The sequence below is a fragment of the Mchenga conophoros genome, linkage group LG5 (assembly GCF_057382185.1).
Source record: "Mchenga conophoros isolate Kocher_MC1m ecotype Shallow Benthic linkage group LG5, M_conophoros_male_GT1.1, whole genome shotgun sequence".
NCBI lineage: Eukaryota > Metazoa > Chordata > Actinopteri > Cichliformes > Cichlidae > Mchenga > Mchenga conophoros.
In genome coordinates this window covers 6212747-6240254 of record NC_140530.1, presented here as the reverse complement: position 1 = coordinate 6240254, position 27508 = coordinate 6212747, and the positions used below count along the sequence as shown (strand labels likewise).

Here is a 27508-nt window from a genome sequence, read left to right as displayed (position 1 = left end):
GTTCTTTACGGTGGTTAGGTTGCTGTGATTCCTCCACTTTCCAATATCACTCACACATGATAGTGGAATATCTAGGAGAAGCTAAATTTCACAAATTGTTCAACAGGGGCATCATTTTGCAGAACTATACCAAAATTCAGTGAGTCTCAGATAAAGTCACTGACAATAACTAAAGAAATGTCATTTATATACTATTTAAAAAATTTAAAGCAACACAAAGAAAACACATTAAGGTCTGGGTAATGTGTTAGGAATGAAACGATGCCACATCATTTTAGAGAAATGAAAACGATTAACCTTAAGACAGCTGAACTCAAAGAGTCCTTCTGTGGATACGCATCACGAGACCATCACTGAGCCAGTACCAAATTGGTCATGCTGAACCATGTTACAGTCAGCATAATGTTCTCCACGGCTTCTCCTGACCCTTTCAAGTCTGTCAGATATGCTAAGAATGAACCTGCTCTCATCTGTGAAAAGAACAGGGGGCCAGCAATGGACCTGTTAATTCTGATATTCTATGGCAAATATCATTTGGGCTCCAGAGTGCCTGACTGTGAGCCCACCCTCATGAAGCTGTTTTCTGACTGTTTGGTCAGAAACATTCCCATCAGTGTCCTCCTCAAGGTAATTTCATAGCTCTGGCAGTGCTCATCCTGTTCCCCCTCGCACTAGGGTGTAGATACTGGTCCGGCTGATGGGTTAAGGACGCTCTCCGGCCCCGTCCAGCTCTTTTAGAATGACTGTCTCCTGGGATCTCCTTGAGAATGCACAGTGAGACACAGCAAACCTTCTGCCAATGGCGTGTATTGATGTGCCATCCTGGAGGAGTTGGACGTACGCGACCTCTGCAGGGTTCAGATACCGCCTCATGCTGCCAGTAGTGACACTGACCCTTGCCGACTGGAAAACTAGACAACAGCCAGAAAAGATGAGAAAAAATGTTTCTTGGCCTCCACCTTTAAACCCATTCCTGTTTTGTGGGTTGTCTCATTGCTGCCTCTCTTGTGCACCATCTGTTAATCTCATTAACACCCCTCAGCTACTTCACTGACCAGATCAATATCACAAAACGTTTAATGACTTTATGCCACACTGATTAAAAAGTGTTCCTTTTTTCCCCATTTTTTGAAGTGTACTCTTGAGTACACAACATTACTTCCATTTTGGTTTGTATTTCAGTTACTAAACATTTTACCACATCTAGATATGGTTCAGTTTTTCTCAACTATAACACTGATTGCAACAAGGTGCAACACTTACACCAGGGGTCCCCAATCCCAGTTCACGAGGGCCGGTGTCCCTGCAGGTTTTAGATGTGTCCTTGATCTATCACAGCTGATTTAAATGGATAAATTACCTTCTCAACATGTCTTGAAGTGCTCCAGAGGCCTGGTAATGAACTAATCATGTGATTCAGGTGTGTTGACCCAGGGTGAGATCTAAAACCTGCAGGGACACCGGCCCTTGTGGACTGGGATTGGGGACCCCTGATTTACACCAAACTACCTCTGCACTTTATTTTAATCCTTATTTCCAATCGCTGTAGTTTTAGTCAGCCTCTGACCTTTCACTTTATATTATCAGTGTTCACTTTTATTATATCCTGTTTTATTGGCTTTCGAGGCCTTACTAAAGTTTTTGTTGTGTAAAGCTCTAAAGAGCTCAGGTGGCATTAGACTGATGGTTTGTGGCTGGGGCAATTATAATTTATTGTGGACCAGCTAAAAAAATAAACTGTACTGTGTTTTGTGTAAAATCTATTTAGATAGAAAGGTCCCACATTTAGTGTAAAATTGAGGGAATATATGCACACACACACACAGATCAAATGTTCTTCCTACCCCCTCTGGGTTAGGAGTGCCTCAGCAGCACTGTCACTAAGCCCATCTAAATATAGCATCTGGTGACCAGACCTGATCAACATCTGAAAACATAGTGGTGCTGTTGAACACGCCGCCCCCGAGTGGTAGTCAGGGAGCACTGCAGTTTATTACCCATCAAACCCTTCTTGCTCATCCCTCCAGTCACCACCCACACAGAGCTCAACGGCACAAAACAAGTAGTTAATCTGTATAAAAAGTAGGTTGCCTTTATTAGAAGCTGGGAAACCAAAAACATTATCAACATCGTTGTTAATACTTTTTTTTTGTAAGACCACAATATTGCCATTACCACCATCATCATCATCACCGCTTCGCACTTTTCCACAACATGCAAAAAGATTCAAGAGTTCAGTGTTCCTTTTCCATACTACTGACAAAATCTTCTCCACTTGGTCTCCTGTAGGAATCACAACTTGGCTTACATTTACATTGCCAGTACAACTGAAGGTAGATTGAAAGAAAAACAAACAAAAAAAAAGACATCAGAAAGAGAACAGAAGTTGTAGAATGAATGAGTGAGGAGAAATTCATAGCCTTATGCCATGTGGCTCCTGCGGGAAGATGATAGGAACGTCATTCAAGCCCTCAGTGCTGTGAACTACGAGCCGCTATCTGACCCTACCGCTAACAGCGTTAGGTTGATATAAAGAGAGGTTTGTTTTTTTTTAAGTTCCAATCAGAAAATGACAGTAGCTACAGATGGGTGCCAATTCAGGACCTGAACGTAGAAAGAACACTTTAACCTGCGAACGAGGACAGTCGGAAAACAATCGAATGTGCTTCTGAACCAGGGACTAGGTTCGAGTGGGTCCTGTACACATCCAGGACTGACGTTTACTGCAGCCTCAGACTTGATGTGAAAACACACTCCCAAGACCGCAATACACTTGTTTTTTTTTTGGTTTTTTTTGTTTTGCTTTTTTTCTTTGTTTTTTTCGCTTTGACATCAAACACTATTTGTTGCAAAAAAAAAAAAAAAAGAAACAACAAAAAACGTTTAATCTCACAAGTGCTGCACCTGATCTCCGAGTCACTAGTTTTGAGATCGTTTTATGGCTTTGGATTGCTGATCGTACAGATTGTTGACTCGTTTTAAGCCTAATTTGCCGTTTGTAGCAAAGACCTAAAACTTGAGGACAGATTACATTCTCGGGCCTCCAGTGACGATATAATCAGAGCCACGACCGAAACTCAATGAAAATTAAGGCATTGACAGAGAAACAAATGCCGGATATATACCGAGCTGCCCGCTTTTAATCTACTCCCGAGTCGCAGGACTGTGGAAATCTGGAGTCAAAAAGGTGTCCACTTGTGGAAACAGTAATGTGGGCAAAAAAAAAAAAAAGCCTCCAGGAAACATGGACCTCGCTAAAGCTGATGTGTTTGGGGGTGGGAGGGGGATGAAAAGGACAGAATAAGTCAAAGAAGGGATGGCTGATCAAACCATCAGGCAAGAACAGATTGGATAGGGTCGACATTTTTTTCTTTAAAATCAAGATACATTTTATTTCTTTTTCTTAAAAAACAAACATTACAAAAAAAATCTGAATAGAGAATTAGAACAATAACCAACAGGAGAAAAACATTCATTTTTTAACTCTGAAAAGAAAACAAAGACAAAAGAAAAGAAAAGAAAAACACCTCTTTCTTAAAATAAAACGGTTTCAGGATGCCTGGCACAAGGGCTTGAGTGTTCAGAAGATGCTGTAGCCATGCAGGGAATAGAAATTGCGTGAGTTTTTTAAAAGGAGGTTATTAGAAAGCCTGATGTACAACAACAGAAACCATTTCACAAAGGCAGCTGATGGGCTTAGAGGAAAAATACAAAAAGTACCCCAATGAAAATTTAAGCGTGTATGCAAAGGCACACACACGCGCGTCTTCTTGAAATGTGCAACGGTGGCAGTCTGACATGTAGCGAACACAGCAGCCGCAAACTATGTAGATCAAAGTGTCTGAAGGAAGCGGAGCTAGCTTTAAAAAGAATTTAAAAGACGCTGCTCAAACTCAAAGAACCGTCTAAAACAACCACCTGGTGCCAAAAAAGCAAACCAGAGAGGGTGAAGGCTTGACCGCTGCCTGCACGTGCTCACTCAACGTCATGTTGCAAATACAGTGCTCAACTTACCGACACATATCAGTAAAAAAAAAAAAAAAAAAAAAAAAGTAAAGAGTGTGGCCAGTCATGCCTGATAACCGCGAGGAGGAAACAAAGATACACAGCAGTGAAGGGGTGTGTTCACACTCGGGACGGATGCCTGCTAGCGCTGACAGTTTTCACACGAAAATCCAGAAAGGATGAAGAGAAAATGCTAAGTCCTTACATATGCTGTACAGCCACAGGAGCACTATGTCCAAGCTGGAGGCAGCGAGAAGGAGGGGGGAGGTTAAAGAAGCACACCAAGTCCAAACCACTGAGCCAGGCCACCGGCACAAACCAAAAGAACCAAAAAAAAAAACAAAAAGTCTAAACGCAGAGCAAAACAAAAAGAAAAAAAACAAAACAACAAAAAGAAGAACAGAAAAAACCCACTGAGAACAGACAGAGAGAGATGTGGAGGATGGGCTTCAAATGGGTACCATCTTCTAGTCTTCTCCAGAGGGTGCCTCCTCTTCTGAGCCATCCTCCTCCTCCTCGTCCTCCTCTTCCTCTTCTCCTCCTGCGGCCTCCTTTGTCTTCTTGGGAGCTGGGGAACTCTCCTTCTTCTCGGGCTCCTCCTCTTCCTCCTCCAGGGGACTCTCTGGGTCCTCCTCCTCTTCTTCCTCTTTGGGTGAGCTCTTCTCCATCGCCTTGGTGCTGGGGCGCCCCTTCCCCTTTCCTTTCATTGGGCTGGGGGTCACTTCAGAGAGAAGGACACAAATCAGTCAGTGACTAATCGCACAGGTAAATGCACACAGGCGGGCTGCCATGTAACTCTGACTCACAATGAGGAATATATTTAACACTGGTCGGTACCCACTGCTCTGCACTGGCACACACCTGAAGCAAAGGTGCAAAGCAAAGGCAAACCAATTCATATTTTCTGTTTCCATTTCTGATCAGGATCCACTCAGTGACACATTTTTGCACCATCAACCTTAACAAGTACTTGTTAATGTACATTGCATATGTGTAGTCCTGTAATAGCCTGCTGCAGTATTTCTGTCAGCAAGCAGCGACTTACTTTTATTTATGACTTAATGTCATTATCCACATTCATATTTGTACTTTTGGAAGAAATGAGCACTTTTTCCCTTTCACAAGACAAAGATTCAGATAAACACAGAGGGATGTGATGCTCACTGAGTGAGCAGTAAAGTGGTGATGTGCTGTAGTTTCATCAAGGTGGATTATTCTGAATGTGCCGGGTTGCACAAACTTGATCCTGACAGGAAAGTTTTTCTGACAGTATGAGGAACGGAGTGTGTTTTTTTTCCTCCTGCATTTGTCAGGAAAATTTTGTTCAGCTCTCGTTTTAGAGCACACAAAACACGATGTGCACGACTATTCAATTCAATTTTATTTATACAGCGCCAAATCACAACAACAGTCGCCTCAAGGCACTTTATATTGTAAACCCTACAATAATACATACAGAGAAAAACTTAGCAATCATATGACTCCCTATGAGCAAGCACTTCGGCGACAGTGGGAAGGAAAAACTCCCTTTTAACAGGAAGAAACCTCCGGCAGAACCAGACTCAGGGAGGGGCGGGGCAATCTGCTGCGACCGGTTGGGGTGAGAGAAGGGAGGGCAGGGTAATGACTAGTCGACTGATCGCCGCTATTGTCACTAGTACTCGAACGCACTCGTTATTTAATCTATTTGTTAACATTTCCATTGAAAATGCTACAAATCGCCGTGTCCTAAATGTTACGTAGCCATCTGCCACCAGATGGAGCTGCAGCTTATTATCGTTCATTATTTTGAAGGCAAAAAATAAGACACAAACAGTGGAAATTAGGTTTCTTAGAAGGGTGACTGTCCTCTCTCTCACCGATAGGGTTCTGAGTTGAGTCATTCAAGAGGGGTTCAAAATAGCACTGCTACTTGGAGATGGTCACCCCCTGGGTCAAATCCTAATGGGACATGCCTAGAACACCTCACCCAGGACTCAATGAAAGGATTATATTGCTTGGCTGGCCCGGGGATGCCTCCGTGTTTCCCCAGATAAGCTGGACATGACTGAGGGGAAGGCTTGGGCTTCTCTGCCTGCAACCCAGCCTCGTATAAGCATTTAAGATTGTAACTTTTGAACAGGATTCACAGCCAGCATGTCAACTTACTTAACATATTCATTTAATATTCTGACAGTTTCTAAAATAAACAACTTGGGTGTAAAAACTGAAGGTTTTGTGTGCTCAGAGATACACAGATATACAGAGGGAAATGTTGCAGCTGTTTGAAAACTTTGTGGGGGAAAAAAAAACACTTGGAAAGTCGTTGTTTCCGGTTTTGACTACTTCTCTTCCTACATCAGCATTTTTGTGGTTGTACTGTCTGAATGGCGGCACCTATTGTTCAGGAGAATACTGCAGTGACCTCCTGTGACTGCACAATGAAGTTACGGTGAGCAAGGAAGCCACGTCACAGGCATACTGGGACCCATCTTCCTGCACCTGTATTCTGATTGGCTGCCTCACCTGTGGCCTTTAGCCGTGGCTTGGGGCTTTTCTTCTCCTTGTCTGTCCGTCGCCGTCGAATCACCTTCTTGCCTCTCTTCTTGGAGTGACCGTAGTCGCTGTCATCGTCATCCTCCACCATGAAGTCCTCATCGCTGCCAGACTCGTCAGCTGCAAACAGGACACAGAAGAATCTCAGAGAGTGAGCACAGAGGGTATCCAACTGAACAAGAGTCACTGTTTACATACATACACAGCATGCCTGGAATATTAAAGCCTCCCCAGCTTCAGTTTAAAACAAAAACCATTTCAAACACTGAGGTACTTTAATGTCTTCATCCATTTCCAGTTCCAGTTAATACCATGATAGCACTGCGGCTTTAGAGGATGATTCCATTTCCAGTTTGACTGTTGTGGCTCTCTGGGTCACATCCAATTTGCAAGACTTGGGAGTCTACTGATATCACAGACAAGTGATACCACAGACTATACATAAAAGATGGGAGTAGTGACCTCAGCGTCACCTATTGATTAGCAGCGTCCCACCAAGAAGCAAACCAGGCATTTTGAAACTGAGGGGTAGGTCTGCATGTTCATGATCTAAAGACTTGTCGATCCCAATGTAGCTCTGCCCCCAAACTCAACCTGCTTTATCGTTCTACTAGAAACATACAGGGAGCAAAAACACAAGACTAAAGACTACTAAAACTAGTAATAGAACCAATTAAGTTATGAGAAAAAAGCTTACTGAGCTTAGCTTAGCTGACAAACTCTGGTGAGTGAAAACAACTTGAAGTTCAGTTTGTAAATTGTGGAGATAAACACGCTGTTGAACATTAACCTCCAGGACACAGGAGTTATAATCAAATGCACTGTTTATGTTAGCAGAAAGGGACCAAATATTGTATCTGGGTGTTTTCTAATGCCTCCATTTTCCCATCATGTGTATATGTTGTGGAGAACACAGTGAATTAAAGTAAACACCCGGCTATTTCCAGTGTGAATACCTGGATAGAGTGAGGTATGTACAGTGGCTTATGTGCTGGATGAACAGCTAGATGAATGGTGTCTTGTTTTTGTCAAGCTTTTGAACTGCATGGCTTCCTGTACAGTTTCAAAAGAACCAAATCGTTCCAGGCTTCAAACAAAAGCATCACTAACACGATGGTTTATCTATGGTTTAAAGAGGCCAGAAAAGGTGCATGCATGCTCACAGTATGAGTACTATTGCCACGAAGAATGGAGGCTATAGATCAAACTAAAAACCAGACCTAAAGTCTGAAAACAATTACTAGTTAAAATACCATTTAAGCTGTGATAAAAATTCATACTACAAAAACAGCTCACTGTTGCCTGTGTCCTAGCAAATGAAGATACAGGTACATTGTTTTTAGTGAAGACATGAGCTGCTGTATCAAAGTGTGCTGTGTTCTACATACGGTCCATGTAGGGCTCCTCTTGATCTTCATGTTCCTCATCCTCGCTGCCTCCATCTCCCAGCAGGATCTCTCTCTGTTTGGACACGGCCTTTGAGGCCGCCTGACGCACTGTACGCTTTCGACTCACTTCCCTGTCGTCATCGCTGTCATCTACACAAGAACACACACAGACAGTTACACAACGACTCAGAGGATGATGGGTAAAACAAACAAGACAAACGGAAACAGTGCCTTAATGCTGCTCTGTATAGTGCTTTTATTTGATCTCCGGTATCATGCAACTTTATTTCTATTCAGACGTAGATCTTTCCACTAATTCCACAACAAATCCTCCACATCAACTGGTCGTAAAAAACAAAAAAAGGACAGTTCTACTGTCCCATCCCATCATTCCTCTGCGAGATCAGCAAAAACCAAAACAGCTGCAGCCATGCCAGTGCAGGCTGGTGGTTAGCATGCACCCATTAACAGTGCCATTGTGCTCGACTTGTCGCGTGCTCAGATTCTTGCAATTGGGCTCATTGCGCTGTGGCCGCCGCCGCCGGGTTGAGGACACGAGTGCATAATCATGCCGGCTATTCCCGCCATTTTAATGATATTCCAGCTCAGGAGCTCAGAGACCGCTTGGAACAGTTTGAAAACTTCAGCGTTTGTGCCCCCTCTCCAAAGTCTTAGCTTTGGTATTGACTGTCTGATTGGCGACACCTATTGTCCAGGTAATTACTGCAGAGTCTTCCTGTGGTTGCTGCGGTGAGTGAAACGACCATTACAGCAGGTATATTGTGGCCTTTAGGCGGTGCCATCCACCCTCCATGATGTATACCGAGTGCCCCAAACACAGAAAACTTATTACTGCTGCTGTTGAGGAGTCACTTCCAGTATGAATACCACAAACGCAGGCTACCAGCATGAGCGCACGGTTCACATCCATACTGTAACTAATGAACATACGTGAGGGGATACTGCCTAAACAGCTTAGCAGCAAAGCAATACAACACAAGCATTGCAGGTAAGCCATTTATGCCATGTAGGACATCTGAAGGCCCACATTGCTGGCTCCACTGCACACGCACACACACAGAGCTCTCTGTGTGTAACTACTCACTTGTTTGTTGATGAGGCAGAAATATAAAGGCTGATTTAAATCAGCAACATAAAGTTGCTCCGCTATAACTAAAAAGTGGGCAGCAGATACGAACAGGATATTGTCCGGACCATCAATTAATTAATTAATATATTAATTACAAATACCGATATGTTGTCAGTATTTATAATCGCAGCTCAGCAGATGACAGTGACTGATCAGCCTCGTCCACCGTAGCTTCCATTCACAGTAATAATAAATCACAGTGTCGGGGACCGTTGTAGGACAGCAAACGCTTCAATCAGTTGAAAGTGTGGGAGGAATAAATGTCCAGGAGAGCACATCCAGTGCTCTCGAGCTGTGGTGGGCTGAGTGAGATATCCTCCAGCTGGATGTGTAATGTCAAGCGATCGATGTCAATGATCTCTTATCGTTTAAGATAAAACCACGAGGATAACATTGTGGAGTCTCCTGAAGCTATAACACACCGCCATGGCTACACAGAACAAAGCTGATAAACTGACATCCGCCTCGTTTGGTCACATCTAAGAATACAGACAGAGCACAACCGATCAAACTTTAGACAGTTTTGACATTTTAGCTGCCAACTCCTTTGTTTCTTTGATGCGGCTAAAATGTATAGCGCCACATCTGAAGCTCAGACTACAGCCTGTTTCTGAGAGTTTAAAAAACTAAACATAAAGGTAGAGCTGGGCGATAGAACGATAACGATATGTATCGCGATATAAGTTTTACTCGATAGAGAAATTAAGCTATCGCGATAGACCTCGCCGCTCTTGTCCTCTTTAAAAAAAAAAAAAAAAAAAAAAAAAAGGTCAGCCAATCCAAATTCAGTAGCGCAGAGCCGAACCAATCACAGCCGCAGCGTCACGTCGCGTGACTTGTTACGTACAGCACAAGTGCCAAGCCGCACGTGTGTTTGTTTGGGAAGCAGCCAGCGGGTAATGGAGGAAATGAGTGTGCCGACTAGAAAAATCAACCGAGCGTGACCGAAGAGAAAACAGATGATGGTTCCAACGCCGGAGAGATTGTCGAACGGAAGAGCCATAGAAGTTCCGTAGTGTGAAGGTATTTCGGCTATTTCAAGTCTGACAAAAAACAGAGTAGCTGCACTGTAAATTGTGCCGAAAGCAAGTCTGGAAATACAATAAACTGGTGCATGCGTCACACTGTGCGCCACGTTATTGTTTCGGTGAAATGAATTTCTACAATACTGTTAATTCTACTCTCTGCAGTGTTTAAATGCTCACATATACACACAGTTACTGTCCGTCCACACATACGACTCGGTTCTGCTTCTATGCCCCAGCTTTGTTTACTTTTTCCCACCGAGGCTTCTAGACTTCTGATTGGCCAACATTTCTGCACGGTTAGGAATCTAGCGCCACCTGCTGCTTTGGCATGTTCATAGCAGCGTTTTCTTTCATTTCTCCCTTTATGTGTGGACGGGATTATTTTTTAAAACGAAAACGGAAAATCTCCGTTTTCAAAAATACCCGTGTACGTGTGGACGTAGCCTCAGTCTCTGACTGGAAGCGCTAATTCGTCATTCGGCTTTTGTCAGACTAAAGTAACTGTTAAAACTGTTTGAAAAGCTCAGCTATACAACAAGGAGAGATTGAGAATTTCCTTTTAGTTCTCAGTTTATTTGATATTGACAAAAGTTAGTCAGTTTTGTCTGTTCTTCTGTAAAACAAACTAAGATTTATTTTTAGAATTAATATTTTGTTTCTAAGTAGAATTGACAATTTAGTCTGTTTTGTTTGTTCTATTTTGAAACTTAAACGCTTTAGCGGCTGCCTTTTGTGTAGTTTGCAATATTTGCCTTTATTTATCTGAAAAAGTCTCATGTTCCTTAAGTACATCTACCCTGTTGAACTTATTATGGGAAATAAATATTTAAATAAAAACAAGCTGCTGATTATTTCACATTTTACTTGTGAGCAACGGGCACATTTAAATCTTACAAATATAGTTATTTGGCTTATATCGTGATAGATATCGTTATCGCCTGAAATGAAAAAAACATATCGTGATATGAAAAAATCTCATATCGCCCAGCTCTACATAAAGGTAGAGCTTTTTACCAAGAATGAGGCTCTTGGTTAGTTTTTCCTTTAGACCAGTTACCAGGCGACCAGTAAACAGTCCATGACTAATATCAATCTCAAAACTATGACTTATTCCTTGAGTGGTTTTGTTTTCTCAAGAAAACACTTTGTGGAAATGTTAAACACATGTGCCGCTCTCAGAGGTTGAACCTTTTTTAATCAGAGGGTCGACGAGAGCTGAGCAAATCAAAATCATGTGCTCGATCACTCAAACTTTTTTTTATTAGTCCTTTATTTATCCAGGTAAAAGTCTCATTTCCAAGAGAGACCTGGCATTTAACAGATAAATAACACCTCAATATCTCCACCTAAACTCTGATCCAGACCTACCTCGATGCCACAGTCTGGATCAGAGCTTGTTGGATCAGTTAGACCACAAACACATTCACATCAGAACGTTGTTTCTTCCTCAGCTGTCATTAAGTGATCTGAATTTTATGCAGAAAATGAGGAAAACCTACACATTTACCGTATGATTTTTTGATATGATTGATTGCTTGTTTTCCGACCACTCTTGCAAAGGTTTGCTGGTCATTATTTGATTTGTTGCATTCTTTTGTTTATAAATTAGCATAATGCCAGTTGAAGCCCTGAGAGCATTCCCAGATCTTCCCATTCTCCATCACCGCATTCCTGAGATTGCGAGCGCATCATCATTTGCCCCTCTTAGTCAGTCTGACCGTGTGTGTGGATAACACTGTCCAAAGTAAAATTCCATATACAACAAACAAAGCTGATCAACATTAAAAGCTGCATACGTCTTCAGTGTTTCATGCTGCCAGAGTTGTAGCAGAGAATTAGAAGTAGCCTTCAAACAAACTTGCGTTACCTGCAGCCCGTTTTCTCTTCGGCCCCCGCTTGCTGGGCTTCTCCACCTTGGCTTTCTTTCCCTTTTTCCCTCTTTTTTCTTCATAGTCACTTCCTCCATCTTCATCCTCCTCTCCAAAGTCATTGTCTTCATCATCGCTGCCAAAGTCATCTTTAGTATCGACACAGAGGAAGTCAGTGAGCGTTAATCAAACTCCAGCTGTTTTCAGAGAGAGTCAACCTTTTTCATGTAGCTCAGACTGACTTACCTGCTGAATCATTTTTGGGTTTGGAGAGCTTGTCATCAGAGTCCTCACTGGGGAGCAGAACAAGAAATAAACAAAACAGTGTCTTCAGTAAGTCGAGGAAAGGCAGCCAGGAACTCTTCAACAAGACAGACTGCAATGGACTGGCATGGATGAAATAATATGGACGTAATGTGCTGAGGACTGGTCTGAAAGATGTCCTGATGAGCTCCAGCCAGTGTTACTCTCACTGATTCAACATTATTCATTCAGTGGGAAGCATGTTTCATTTTGCCTACTGTTGCATTACTGAGTAAAAAATGTAAAAATACAAAACAACCATTTTCTCCTCTATTCAGTCTCTCAGACTTGACTAATTTATTCACATAACTGTGATTTTATCTGCCAAATAACACACCAACATGCCGATTAAACAGCGCGATAATCACACATGATAGAGAGAATAAAGGCCACCTGTGGTGGGCTGGGCCACAGGTGGCAGCAGCAGTAAGAGACTGAGCAATCAGCACTATAACTGGCACTTGCTTTGATATCCAAGAACTATTAAACAAATTCATAAACGGTGCCAGTGTTTGTCTCTGGCACAGTTAATATCCTGCCACTGAGATCTTTCACTAACAAAAATATGCATATTCTGATATCCTGATTTTTCCTATGTGTCAACTACATGATACACACAACATGTGATGTACTTTGTCCTCCCTTCTTCCAGCCCTGTATGAAAAACTGATAACTGTCACCTGGATCTCTCCTTTTCAAACATATATTAAATCAACAATTTATTTGAAAACAAAGGCACTGCGCATGCGCGTTTTACTCCCATTCTATCGCGATATTTCATTTTCCTATCGTTGCCTAACATTATACCGGTATTACCGTGAACGGTATAATATGGCCCAGCCCTACATCCAAGTGATAAAGTGTAAAATTGATCACAGTGTCTGACGCTGCATTAGAAACTGTAACCAGACACAACAATCCTACCAAATCTCCACTTAGGGCTCACCTGTCATCTTGCGAGTTCTTTGAGCGCTTGTGCTCACGAGGGGCTGGTCGCACCTTCTTCGGCTTGTCGTCACCATACTCCTCATCTAAGGAGAAAGCGCACTTTTAACCTTTAAGACACACAACTCAATATCATGCTAGCAGCTCTACAAGATACCAGTTAAGACATCACAGTGCTTTGAGTTAAATGCTAAAGTCACCACCCTAAATTACTCTCAATGACTTCATTTTTTTTATTTTATTTAACCAGGAAGATCCCACTGAGATTTTACACAAATTACACAATTAAACAAAGGCAACAACACACACACACACACACACAAATAAATGTAAAATATTCTGGGGGGGGGGGGGGGGGGGGGGGGGGTTAATAAATAAAATAAAATTCAATTAAAATGACGAGCAATCTAATTGAAACAGTTGCATGTTATGGAACTGGCCTCAAAGATTCTTAGTTCTGATTTAAAATCACTTAATAAATGAATTCTGTTATTTTTTTCGTTGTTCTGCAGCTCGTTCCAAACAGAGAGTTGCTAAATGGACTAAAGCTCTTTTGCCAAGTTCAGTTCAGGCAAATGGAACAAAAGCAACAAGTAACCATGCGGACGAAGAGAATAATGACCAGCATGTTTCACTGCAACCAGGGAACGTATATAGGAAGGCAGCAATCCGAGTATTGCCTAATATATAAAACCGTATAAATGAGACTGACTGGCCAAAGCAGGCCATCATACCAGAGGGTATAACTCACGGTGGTGAGTCTGAAATTTACGGTTCGTGCTGAACCTCAGAGAAGCATGAGACACAGTATCAACCATCCAGAGACACTGAGCAGAAGCATTCATATATAGAATATCTCCATAATCCAGAAGAGGCAAAAATGTTGCAGCAACAAACTGCTTCTTTGTATTAAAAGAAAAACACTACCAGAATAAAACCAGCTGTTAGGCTCAGTTATTGCTAGCTTGCTTATACTTAAAACTAACAGAAGACCATTAGTTTTGTACTTATAGGATGGACAAAAATGGGCAAATGAACTTTGTTCATCCTTGTTGCTTTGGCTGGATATCGCAGTAACGATTGGTCAGGAAGGCAGCCGTACCCAGCCACCTTCTCGCCCCATGAGCCAAACCAGCACCTGAAGTTACACTTTGCCTCAACTTGGAAACTTGGACCATGATTTTCTCAGGAGACTGAATATCTTTTAGATTCCAACTGATGAAGCATTTTAAAAACCAACGTTGATATTTGGGGATTTAAAATCTGATATCTCAGCTAAAATTCTGTTTACTTTCAGACACAAAACTGGAACAGATTTGTCAAACATTTGTTCTGCAGAGGTATTTATTTACTGGTCGACACAAAGTAAAGAGAAACTGTGCGCATATAAATGTACCAAAACACAGTATCGCCTCACAGGACAGGTTTTTTTTTTTTTTACCTCATACTTTTTACCTTAAATTGTGTCATTACTGTGCACTGATGCTAAATATCTATAGCAGAGACTAATCTGTACATTGCCCTTGTGTCACTCCATTTGTAATGAAACACATCTGAAGCCTCACTTACCTGCGTCATCAGACTCGTTGAATTGTGAGTAGTTCACCACCTTCCTGTTCCTGTGAAGAAGAACACACTGCATTAGATTACATTAAGTTACTGCCATTAGGGCTGCCACAAACGATTATTTTGATAGTCGACTAGTCACCGATTATTTTTGCGATTAGTCGACTAATCAGATCATCATCCATTGGACGTACAGCGTACAGCTTATTGCACCAGCAGCATCTGGTCTTATATAACTATCATTAGCTTACAGCTTTAAGTGTTTGTGCTAACTAAAAATAAAGACAAGATGGTAGTTTATTAATTTTTAATGAAATTTGCAGATTGTTTCGGTGAAGTTTAATAAACTCCTTGCTTTCTAAAATATAACAGGACACCGGAGTATATTCTCCAGCGTCTCACACTTCTGATAATCAGCTGTCTGCTTGACAGTTTTAGCTGTGCAAAAACTATAACTTTAATCTCAGCCAAACCGATTTACTCAGGAACAAATAAAATACTGAAAAAAGCCAAACAATAACATTTTTAAGTTATCTAAGTGACTTATATATATATGTTTAACCTGACTAGCGAAAGACGGCGGTGGGTTTGAAAACGATTTGCCGGGAGTCCGGTGTTCTCACGGCTCTAGTTAGCCTTGCCCCCGCCTAGCTAACGAGCTAGTGGGTAACAGACGTCTCCGAAAACGTCGGAGCGCTTTTGAAAATACGTGGTGTCTTGATAAACTGAGCAGATATTTGAGGTTTACACAGCTACATTCAAGCCTGAAAATATGTTAAACGTTTATTTTGTGACCCAGAAAGAATAATAAGAGTAAAGTTAAAACTAACTAGCTGCCGCCATTGTTGACAGCTGCGCTATGAATTCTGGGACACAGCTTCTTCTTCTTCGGGGTTTAACGGCAGCTGGCATCCTTGTACATGCAGTGCTGCCATCTTCTGTTTCAGTCCGTTATTACACTCTTAAATCCTACTACCGGTACTCATTCCTGCGTCCTTTGTGATCTTACAAAGCTTCAAACGATGCGTCGACTATTAAATTAGTCGTCGACGATTTTAATAGTCGACATAATCGTGACTCCTTTGTCACGTGGTGTGAGCAGAATCATCTGCAGCTCAACGTGGCACAGACCAAGGAACTGATCGTGGACTTCAGGAAGACCAGGAAACACTTGACCCCTGTTTCAATCCAGGGGGTCAGTGTTGACATTGTGGAGGACTATAAATACCTTGGAGTACACATTGACAATAAACTGGACTGGGCTAAAAACACCACAGCACTTTACAGGAAGGGCCAGAGTCGTCTCTATTTTTTGAGGCGACTGAGGTCCTTCAACATCTGCCAGAAAATGCTGAGGATTTTCTATGAGTCTGTGGTGGCCAGTGCGATCCTCTATGCTGTTGCATGCTGGGGGAGCAGGCTGAGGGTCGCAGATGCCAACAGACTTAATAAACTGATCCGTAAGGCCAGCAATGTTGTGGGGATGGAGCTGGACTCCCTCAAGGTGGTGTCGGAGAGGCGGATGCTGTCCAAGATAAAGACAATGTTGGATAACACCTCCCACCCACTCCATGACATGTTGGTCAGTCACAGGAGCTCGTTCAGTGAGAGACTGAGATTACCGAAAAGCACCACTGAACGACACAGGAAATCATTCCTGCCTGTGGCTCCCTGTACAACGCATCCACTTAACACACTGTTTGCTGCTACAACTACACATGTTTCTTTTCCAAATATTTATTTATAAGTGACTTATGTATGTATGTATGTATATATATGTATATATTGTACTATTCTTAGTTAGCGTATTGTCTGTCTTGTCTTAATGTTGGTTTAAAATGGAGCACTGCAACAAAAAATAATTTCCCCCAGGGATCAATAAAGTATTCTGATTCTGATTCTGACTAGTCGACTAATCGTGGCAGCCCTAACTGCCATAACCCGATATTAGACAGTGTAGACTAGAGTGCAACAAAGCTATCATATGTAATGTCCAGCAGTTCAGGTGGTGCAAGTGGCAACGTGCTGGCTGTGTATGAATGTCTCGATCGTATTATTTGGTACGAGACATAAAACGCCTTCCAGCCAGGGGGCCCTGAACTGGACACTGGTCTACCTTCTACAGTTACAAAGGCTAATTGGGCCAAGTGTATGGGGGAAGTCTCAGTGACAGTATTTGACTGCACTTCAGGTAACACGCCCTTTGGAAAACTGAAGAGCAGCACTGACCAAGACAAACAGACAGTTCAGGTTAAAATCATTGGGAAAAAATTTACCCCTGAATTAGGGGTGGGCAGTAGAGCAGGGCGATATGACCAAAAATATTTATCACGATATACATTTGAAAATTTGCGATAACGATATAACTGACGATATAACTGACACTAGACAAAATACTTTACAACTCCACAACTTTATTAGTGCAAAAAAACCATCAATGTATTTTCACTTAAACAAGCATCTGTTTTTTATGTGCATTAAAGTTATATAAAAACGTAACAGTGCAAATTCCTTGCTGACAGTTTAACCAAAAGGCATTTCCAGTGGAAACTGGCTGACATATCCTGAGCATAAACATGTATAATATCCACAAAACTTAAAAAGAGGTTATACACACACAATACGGTAATATTATGTTGAAGCACAGTACGTATCACTCCGCGAGGCGCCTGCCTACGATAGCCGTAATGCTCCGACAATCCATCAAGCGGTGCGGGTTTGTAGCTTAGCAAAGTCGTACTAAAACATTTGACAGATTTTCGAGCGCCGTGTACCACAGAAAATTGTTTCGAGGTCAGTAAACACAACCAGAATTCATACATAAGGCACACGGGATTATAAGGGGCTCTGTCAATTTTCAGAAAAATCAAAGGGTTGATTTTAAGTGTGCCGTATTTTCCAAACAACATGGTAATAACGACGGCCCGCTAGCAAGCTCTACCAAAAACAGTGCTTTGTTGTGTATCTGACAGACGAAAGCTAAACCAGTTCCACACCACTGAAGTTGCAGCATTTTTACAAACCAATTCTGGTTCATCCGTTTCATTTAACAATCCGCTTTCGCTCTTCTCATTCTACGTCGCCGCCATGTGCGTATGTAAACATAGGCACTGCGCATGCGCGTTTTACCCATATTCTATCGCAATATTTTATTTTCCTATTGTTACCCAAAATTACACCGGTATTACCCTGAACGGTATGATATAGCCCAGCCCTAGGGGGCAGTATAAACGGTATACGGTAGAAACGATATAAATCTGGCCAACGGTAGAGATTTTGACTATACCGCTCTACCGCGATAGCGCATGTTGATGGGGTCATCAAGCTGTGCCTGTTTTGGTCAAAAGCATTGCAGCGGCTGCAAACAACATCATCTGCTAATTATGCCGGGCAACAGTAAAAGCAAAGAGACGAAGCAATTTTGGAATATGAGGAAACCTGCGCTCCCTCCACTTCCCTATCATTGATTCATTAATGTTGAATTCTCTGGCAGCTGCTCTATTCCCATGTTGTTGCAGTATATTAATGACTAACCTCGTATTGTGGATGGATTATTTCAGTTGTTCTCCTGACTGAAGTTTGATCCGTTTATAGCATCCTGCCATGCAATTGCATTTGTCCCTAACCACCAGAAACCCTCACTTAACTTTTATCGAGTGGAAAAAAGTTAGCGTTCATCCTCCAGCTTCACTGTGTTTATATTATGCTAACATTGCTGTGTCGCTAGCAATCACGTAGCACATCATTATATACCAGCTAGCCAGAGGTGTGGACTCGAGTCACATGACTTGGACTCGAGTCAGACTCGAGTCATTAATTTTATGACTTTAGACTTGACTTGAAAAAATGTTCTAAGACTTGTGACTTGACTTGGACTTTTACACCAATGACTTGGGACTTGAATTGGACTTGAACCGGTTTACTTGAAAAGACTTGATATTTTACCCCAAATATAAAATTTAACATGCATATTATATAGAGATTGAAAATGTGACGTCATTCACGGGTAGAACCGCAAAGGATTCTGGGAACTCGTGGCAAGAGGTACTAGCCCACGCAGGCTTTCAATTGAAATCAGTCACACAGCGATAAAAAGAAACACAAAAATGTCAAGAAGCTGTTGTATTATTAACTGCAATAGCCGGTCGCATGACAGCCACGGGAAGCCGACGGGTAAAGAGATCGGTTGTTATCGGATTACGTCGTTGAAGAGAAATTGTTCGAGCCATGTTTCCGAAGTAACAAAGAGGCGACTGGATTGCAGCCATTCAAAGATCAAATATAACGTCCCAGAACACTCCAGCTCACAGGTTAGTCTGCTCCAAGCATTTACACGAAGGTCAGTGTTTTTTAGTAGTTAATACGTCATTTTCATAACATAATTGGTGATATAGGTTACAAGCAAGTCTGGCGCTGAACAGAAATTGTCGCGCTATGCTCCTTTGTTTATTGTGCATAAATAGTGAATTGTCCTGACACAATATTGCGTTTCGCTTCTGTTATTATGGTACATTGACAAAAACATATACTTTTATTCACAGGATAAAACAGGTTTTTTGTATCACTAATTGCCCAGTACGATTACAGCATACAATATTATTGTCACTGCTACATTTCTGTGATGCTACCAGAAATTATTTCCACTGCTAATTAATTACCATTGAGCTCAAAGGTCCTATTAATAAACGGTTAACGAATGTGTATTTATGACGACGATTTGTGAGACTGGTAAACTTATGATATGTACGATGGTCTTTCGTTCTACACGGTGCATTTCAAGGTCCTGTACCCATCCGTCGGTAAACTGTACCTGGACTTGTTGCAGTGACCTGAAGTTACTAAACTTCATGAGTGTGTGCACTCACTCCAAGAACCGTATGATTATAAATATGCATATAAATATGCTACGATGAGATCATGACTTCATCTAACTAGCAAATGTTGTCCAGGCTACGTTGGTGATACAGTTTTTTTTAATGTGTATGATATTTTTGTCATGCGATTTTAAAGCTGGTCCTACAACCGCATCCAAGAATAACATGCAGCTTATCTCAGAACTGTCGGTGAAAATTATTCTTGGAGCTAGGTTTAATTGAGCTGCATTTTAAAGAGGTGCAATTTCACAATTTGTGTATATTTTCTAAGTTCACTATTTTGTCATGTGTTGAGAAAAACACAGATTTAAAAATTACATGGTCTAATATTTACATTTAGCATATAACTGCAACATTATTTTTTCGTTTTGTTTTTTTTTAAAGACTCGAAAGGACTTGAAATTCAAAATTTCAGACTTGTGACTTTACTCGGACTTTTACACCAGTGACTTGAAACTCGACTCTGACTTGCCTGACATTACTTGAGACTTGACTTGTGACTTGAGGATAAAGACTTGAGACTTACTTGAGACTTGCAAAACAATGACTTGGTCCCACCTCTGCAGCTAGCCCAACTTCAGTAACCCTACAAATGTCACTGCTGTTTAGTTTTCTGTCTTCATTTATGTTTGAAGTGACAGCAGAGCTGTACGTTTTAATTTGTTTCAGAAATCACTCAGTCAGAACATGCTATATCATGTTTAGGTGGAAGCTAGCGAGCTAACTTCCCGCTAACTTCTAACTGAATTTAATAAATTCTGTTTTCATGGATGCCTGGATGTTAAACTTAATTGTTACACCTGGTAAAGCAGCAACGCTGATCATTTTATTACAGATGAAAGAAATTAGACAGTTTTTAACTCTCAGTGATACCGTAGTGTTCGTTTGACTTTGGGACCTGAAACGGACGGAGTTGACTACGGCAACTTTCCCAGAGCAAAACAGCAGGTCTGTCCTGAATAAGATCAGCAGTGGGATTTTGCCTTTTATTAAACCGGTAATGTTACTTTGGTGAAACCTAAAACGGTACAAAATATGGATACAGCAAAACAATGTCACCAACTGATATTAGAAATCTTGTTTTGAACTCTCTGAAGATTTTAACAATGCCATCTTGGTGTTTTGAAACCAGATGTGAATGATAATTGGCCAGTGCCTTGTCAATCAGAAGTTTCTAACTAATGAGTATACCGTTGATACACAGTATTACCCTGAAACACGGTATGACTAAGTATTACAAAGCGGGCTTGATATTTTATTCAACACAGCCTGAAAATAGTAACAGACCACAAACTTAACAGGAAACTACTTATAGAAGTCAAATCAGAAAGCCGTTTTCAAACAGACAGGGCGCCAGTATACCCTGTGCATTGGTCACTTAGCTCGCTGCCACGTCATCATCACACAGTCACCTGTATCACTGAGCTTCTGTACTGGACCATCATTAACATGATGAACACTGACACAATCGTACTGTCTTCAATCCAGCTGTGACGGTCGTGGTACAATACGCCAGGTTACAAAAATGAAGCGGGGCACGACTGACTGAAGCACCTCAAATACAGTGGTGCACGCAACGTGATGTAACATCAAAAAGATCAACACATGCTGACTATAAAGGGTTGGCAGTCTTTTTGCAGCAACTGTATCTCCCCCGGTGGCCATTTAAAAGAATGCAGCTTTTATACTGACTATGAGTAAAACTACCAGCTGCATTAAAAAAAAATAAAAAAATAAAAAAAGGAGTGCAGCTAGCAGTTCATACAAGAATTAAGGCAAACTGAGCTCCAGTGTAGCATAATGTGGCATAAGTATAATGAATATCAGACTCAATCTCATGTTAGCATACAAGCACAGATGGTAGACAAAGAATAATTGCTACCTCCACTAATCTACAACAGAACCAATTATAATTTCAGTGATAAAATAATGTGCTCATAAACAAGCAGTGTTAAGATATAGATAACCACACAGTTTATTAGGCTAAGTAATTTGACAAAGCTGCTACAGAACTGGTCATTTGATCTGACTGAATTGGCATATTTAATTCAATTCATATAACGCCAAATGACAACAACATTCATCTTGAAGTGTTTTATATCGTAAAGGTAAAGACCCTAAAATAGACTACTCCTGTAAGCAAGCACTTGGTGATAGTAAGAAAGAAAAACTCCCTTGTAACAGGAAGAAACCTCCAGTAGAATCAGGCTCGGGGGGGACAAATCACGATAATAATAACAGTCAAACACCCTGTACACAGGCTGACAACCCTGGCTGCTGGTGCTAGCAATGCTGACATTAGCAATATTTCCAAATTAATCTGACACTGTGTGCGCAATGTTATGCACAACGTTAGATTTTGTTTATTAAACAACCAAATTAACAGTTGTAAACAGCTCTTAATTACACAGAATAGCTCTCCTGACTTTACTGACAGCTTTCGTTTTCTTATGGTGTTTTTATTCTCGCCACGTGACCAACCGTGGGTGGCCCGGGACGACTTCTGACGTCACATCATGTAGCATGCACCACTGCTTTTGTGGCCATCTGACTTGCTGTGCGCCTCTTAATTTTTAGAATCTGGCACATTGTGCCATTGTCGTCACAGCTGGGTTGAACACACAAGTGTACAATTGCATCTTTTTTTTTTTCTTGTAAAAACACCATTTTAATGATATTCCAGTTCAGGTTACGGCGTAGGTCAAAGTGTAGTGTATTTCCAATCGAACCATTTTCTATGGTTAAATTCTGTAGCCCAGTAGGTCGAGAAAATGTAAAGCTATGCTGCCGAGGTCTAGGTGGAGCTCTTGCCTCCCCTCCAAAAAAAAGATACATGAAGTTGGCTATATTAGAGTTAACTGATAAAGCCTCGCTACCAAAGCAATGCATCACCATATACTGCAGTTGTAGACACAGCGCAAGGTACCACGCTTCTCACTAATATTTAAAACATTTGATTATCAAGGAATGTTATAGTCTCATGCAATTATTCCTTGTTACTACTAGTTTAAACTACTAGTAAATTATTGATCAGGAGATTTGAGCATTAAAAACAATAGCATGAGTAACACAAGCAACATACCTGTAAAGAATGTGTTCAAGATTTTTTTTGGGTGGTGCTACGCAACAAAAAGAATATTTTTAAGGTGTCTGAGGTATAGCTGTGCTTCTGCTGACATGGCTTCTAATTTCATTTCTATTCAAACAGAGTTGGTAAAGTAGGCTGCTATCATTTCTGGCAGACTGTAATGTAATGTAATGTAACACACTATAGGCACAAATAATTGCATTATGTTAAAGTAACACTGTCTATGAATGTTACAGATGGGCAGAACTGACAGCGCCTGCAGCATAGCTCCCATATTAATGTATTATTTTACTATTAGCCACTAGGGCTGCCACAAACGATTATTTTGATAGTCGACTAGTCACCGATTATTTTTGCGATTAGTCGACTAATCAGATCATCATCCATTGGACGTAAAACGTACAGCTTATTGCACCAGCAGCATCTGCTCTTATATGACTATCATTAGCTTACAGCTGTAAGTGTTTAAGGTGCTAACTAAAAAATAAAGACAAGATGATAGTTTGTTAAATTTTAATGAAATTTGCAGATTGTTTCGGTGAAGTTTAATAAACTCCTTGCTATCTAAAATATAACAGGACACTGGAGTATATTCTCGAGCATCTCACACTTCTGATAATCAGCTGTCTGCTTGACGTTTATTCAGCTGTGTAAAAACTATAACTTTAATCTCAGCCAAACCGATTTACTCAGGAACAAATAAAACACTGAAAAAAGCCAAACAATAACATTTTTAAGTTATCTAAGTGACTTATATATCATGTTTAACCTGAGTAGCGAAAGACGGCGGTGGGTTTGAAAACGATTTGCCGGGAGTCCGGTGTTCTCACAGCTCTAGTGAGCCTAGCCCCCAGCTAGCTATCGAGCTAGTGGGTAACAGACGTCTCCGAAAACGTCGGAGCGCTTTTGAAAATATGCGGTGTCTTGATAAACTGAGCAGATATTTGAGGTTTACACAGCTACATTCTCGCCTGAACATATGTTAAACGTTTTTTTTTGTGACCCAGAAAGAATAATAAGAGTAACATTAAAACTAACTAGCTGCCGCCATCGTTGGAAACTGAGCTGGGCCGCGCTATGAATTCTGGGACACAGCTGCTTCTTCTTCGGGGTTTAACGGCAGCTGGCATCCTTGTACATGCAGTGCTGCCATCTTCTGTTTCAGTCCGTTATTACACTCTTAAATCCTACTACTTATTCCTGCGTCTTTTGGGATCTTACAAAGCTTCAAACGATGCGTCGACTATTAAATCAGTTGTCGACGATTTTGATAGTCGACGTAATCGTGACTAGTCGACTAATCGTGGCAGCCCTATTAGCCACTGTCGCTAGCCACCACGTTAATGAGGATTTAACAGGCAGCTAATGTAGCTATTGGATGGCGGCTAATAGCTAACATTAAAATGTACAGTGGCAGGTTAGCATTTATTATAACTCTGTAATGCGTCAATGTTGGTGAAAATGGAGCTTTACAAAATTCCTCAGTTTTTTTAAATGTCAACTATTGTTCATGTGTTTAGCTGCTAGTGAGGGGAGGGGCTGTGTGCCTGAGTATCTGCAACAGTGCTGTGTGAAGCTGTCTCGGTTGAGGGACAACACTTTTGTAAATGAGTATCTAGTCCAACAGTCATTTTTAGTATTGACTTTCTGGCAACCTCAATAAAGAACAAAATGCAAAAATCTTAACTGCAATGACTTCATCAATGGATCTGTGGAAGTGTCTAATCGAGTTGATTTTATTTTATTTTTTTATTTTATGTGTAGAAAAAAAACAAACAAACAGAAAAAATATGCTATTCCCAGCAGAGCTTGCCCAAGGTATCAAATGCCCTTTCTATGTAACGCATGCTAATTATTTGTTTTGCTTTTTTTCAGCATGAAAGTATTTATGTTCCTAAAGACATTTTGTCCTGTTCTACTGGTCGTCCTCGTGACTTTAAAATTATAACTCAATGCTTAAACATTTTTGAGTTTTGCTTTTTTTAATCGTTTTGAGAGCACTAGTCTTTCATCCTTTTCAGGTTTTATGTTGGCGCACATTGTCCCAAATCTTTCACAGTGCAGCACTCTTAATTCTTATCTCATGTATATATCTCATGTATATCTCATGCACATATCTTTCTACGTAGCACTTTTTAATTCTTATTCCTACTTTTATTTTTTCATGTCTATTTAATCGCAATTTATGACAGTATGTTTGCACTGAAGCACCGCAGCAATTTCCTAATGTTGTAAACCTGCTCAACATTTGGCAATAAACCCCTTTCTGATTCTGATTCAGTTATATGAGGCAGCCCTGCAATCCATCACTTACTGCCAGACAATGACTATATGGCATGCAACATTTGGATGGCGCACATGTTCAAGCTTTGTTAAGTAACAATTCCAATAAAGTTTATTCAAATGTGATTGCTGTGCTCTGAGTGTTGACAAAAAGAGTAAGGCAGTGTTATTTTGTCCAAAGTTCATTGACTTCACCTGTCTTAATCGACATGTTTAGTTTTGTTTTATACCTGTTGAGGGCTCACGTACAGACTTTGTGTTTAGCATGTAAAAAAAGAAAAAGTAAATATTAAAATCCTACAAAGCATATTTTAACATTGTTACGTTCTTAGTCTAGGCGTGTCTTGAACGCAACAAAAAAAATACCTCAAGACATTTTAAATCCAACTAAGCCCTTATTTTTACAATTTATTTTAATGCAATGCCTTTAAAAGCTTATAAACTCTGAAAGGCAGAAACCCTGTTTTCTCAACCCGAATATAAGATTAAGAAGAACATTAGTTAATGTCGGATTTCTTTTAACTTCACAGCTTTTTTTTTAAAATAAGGAGTAATTTTCATACAGTCCCTAAATATTCACCCAATTGTCTCTGTGAGAATGACCCAGTAAAAGATTCCATGTTGTCGCCACAAAATTTCGAGAACTGAATTTACATTAGATTAGCATTAATGTGATTTACAGTAAAAAGGCATTTTAATCTGAATAAAAGGTCTGAATGCACCTCGTGCGTTATAATCACAGCGGGGATCTTGCAATGGGGATGGGGGTTGGAGGGGGTGTGGTGACTTCTTGTAGTTCTCCGCCTTCCTCTGACATCAGCCAGCAGTGTTAATTTACTGCCAGCTCTGTAAATGTAGACCCGCTCTCAGTGCTCTTTTTTCCTCCTCCCCCAACAACAACGACATTTTCGTTGGCTGACACCATTTTTAAAAATGTTCTCAAAGTACGAACCCCCCCCCGAAATGCGATGTAATGGCGACTACAACACGACACGCACAGTCTGCGCGGTAACAAGATCAAATCCCGAGGCCGACCACCACCTCCTCCGGAGATTTTTTTTTTTTTCGTGTGGGGGTGTATTGGCGTTTCTGGAGCCTACCCTGGATGAATGGGTAGCCATATTCTCATTCTCAAACAAAATGGGGAAAACGTTATCTGGCCTGGCTTAAGTAAGCCGTAAAACGTAGCTGGTTAAATCACACCGACTAATTTTCCGCTTGGCCTACATAGCAGCCAACAATGCACATCATGGATCCGTTTAAAAGCATGATAGACACGACACGGCGGCGGGTATCTCCACACAAGACATGGCGAACAGTCCACAGCGCTGGGATCCATATTAGAAAAAATGAGGGTGCACACGCGAGAAGAGAAGCGCACATACACACACGCATGCACACATTCCCATTATTTTTTCATGAAATAAACAAATTCCCAGTTCATAAAACACAACATGGTGGAGACGTGCACGTTATCGGCTACGCCAGGCGCCAGCACGGGGTCGTTATTAACTCGGAGAGAGCAGAAGACATATTTAGCACACCTACCTCACTGGTCTTGACATTTTGCAGGAATACTGTGGAGGTTAAGGATGTGAGAAAGGGGGAGAAGAAAAAGCACAGGGGGGGGGAAGGAATATAGATTCCCGCTCTGCAAAACACCGAGGGGAGTGAGGTTGACGCACAACTCCACCGTCCGAGCTAGCGCGTGAAAATAAAAGTACGGCAGCCAGTAGTCCTCCTAACGCAAAAATTCTTATATATATATTTTTTTTACCTCCAGCTACCTTCAAAATGGTGAATAAAACAAACTGAAACTGCAGCCTGTGCTCAACCAAACTACGCGGCCTTGAGGGGTGGGGCCTCCCCGGCAAGGCCCGCCCCCCAATGAACCATGAGAGGCGCAGCGCGGTGCTCCGCTGCTGCCATTGGCTGATTTAAACGACGACTTTTCTTCTTCTTGGACATTTTAGCTGCTCATCAGAGCATTTTTAGCATACAGTTCCCCGCCTCCGTTAACAGGCTCGGTTGAAATGACACTGTTAAGAAAACAAAAAGAGGCCCTCAGGTTGGATACATACATTCAATTCAGTGTGGGTCCCACAAGACCATAAAGCAACGTTGCATCAATAGGTTATAATGTGCATGTATGTTCATATGAACATATATCGTATTTCACTAATCTCTTTGATGTGGCTGTTACTAAGACAAGCCTTTCTCTCCTCTGTTTCACCTGGCAGACCGCTGCAGCATGAAGCGCAGGTAGCGGTTGCATTTATACATTTTTAGCCCACATGTCAGTTAACATGTTATCCCTGTCTCAGTAAAAGAATTTATACTGCTGTGCATATGTTTCATTCTCAAGACTGCTGTGAGAATCTAGTAGCCTCCTGGATGTGAAAACAGATTTCTTCTCCAAACTACTAAATAAAATCCACTTTTATAATGCAGACTGAGCCCTGATAAGCCTTTCTT

General features: G+C 41.2%; 1 protein-coding gene across 1 annotated transcript; it reads right to left on the bottom strand.

Annotated features, from left to right (window-relative positions):
* Positions 1-2070: 2070 nt before the first annotated feature.
* On the bottom strand, positions 2071-26904 carry nucks1a (nuclear casein kinase and cyclin-dependent kinase substrate 1a). Its single transcript, XM_085272930.1, has 8 exons — positions 26582-26904; positions 14792-14841; positions 13224-13308; positions 12221-12267; positions 11974-12123; positions 7929-8078; positions 6511-6660; positions 2071-4726 (listed from the first exon to the last, which is right to left on the bottom strand). The coding sequence occupies exons 1-8, from the start codon at positions 26596-26598 to the stop codon at positions 4473-4475; spliced, it is 903 nt and encodes a 300-aa protein (XP_085129056.1). The 5' UTR covers positions 26599-26904; the 3' UTR covers positions 2071-4472.
* Between the last annotated feature and the right edge of the window lie 604 nt (positions 26905-27508).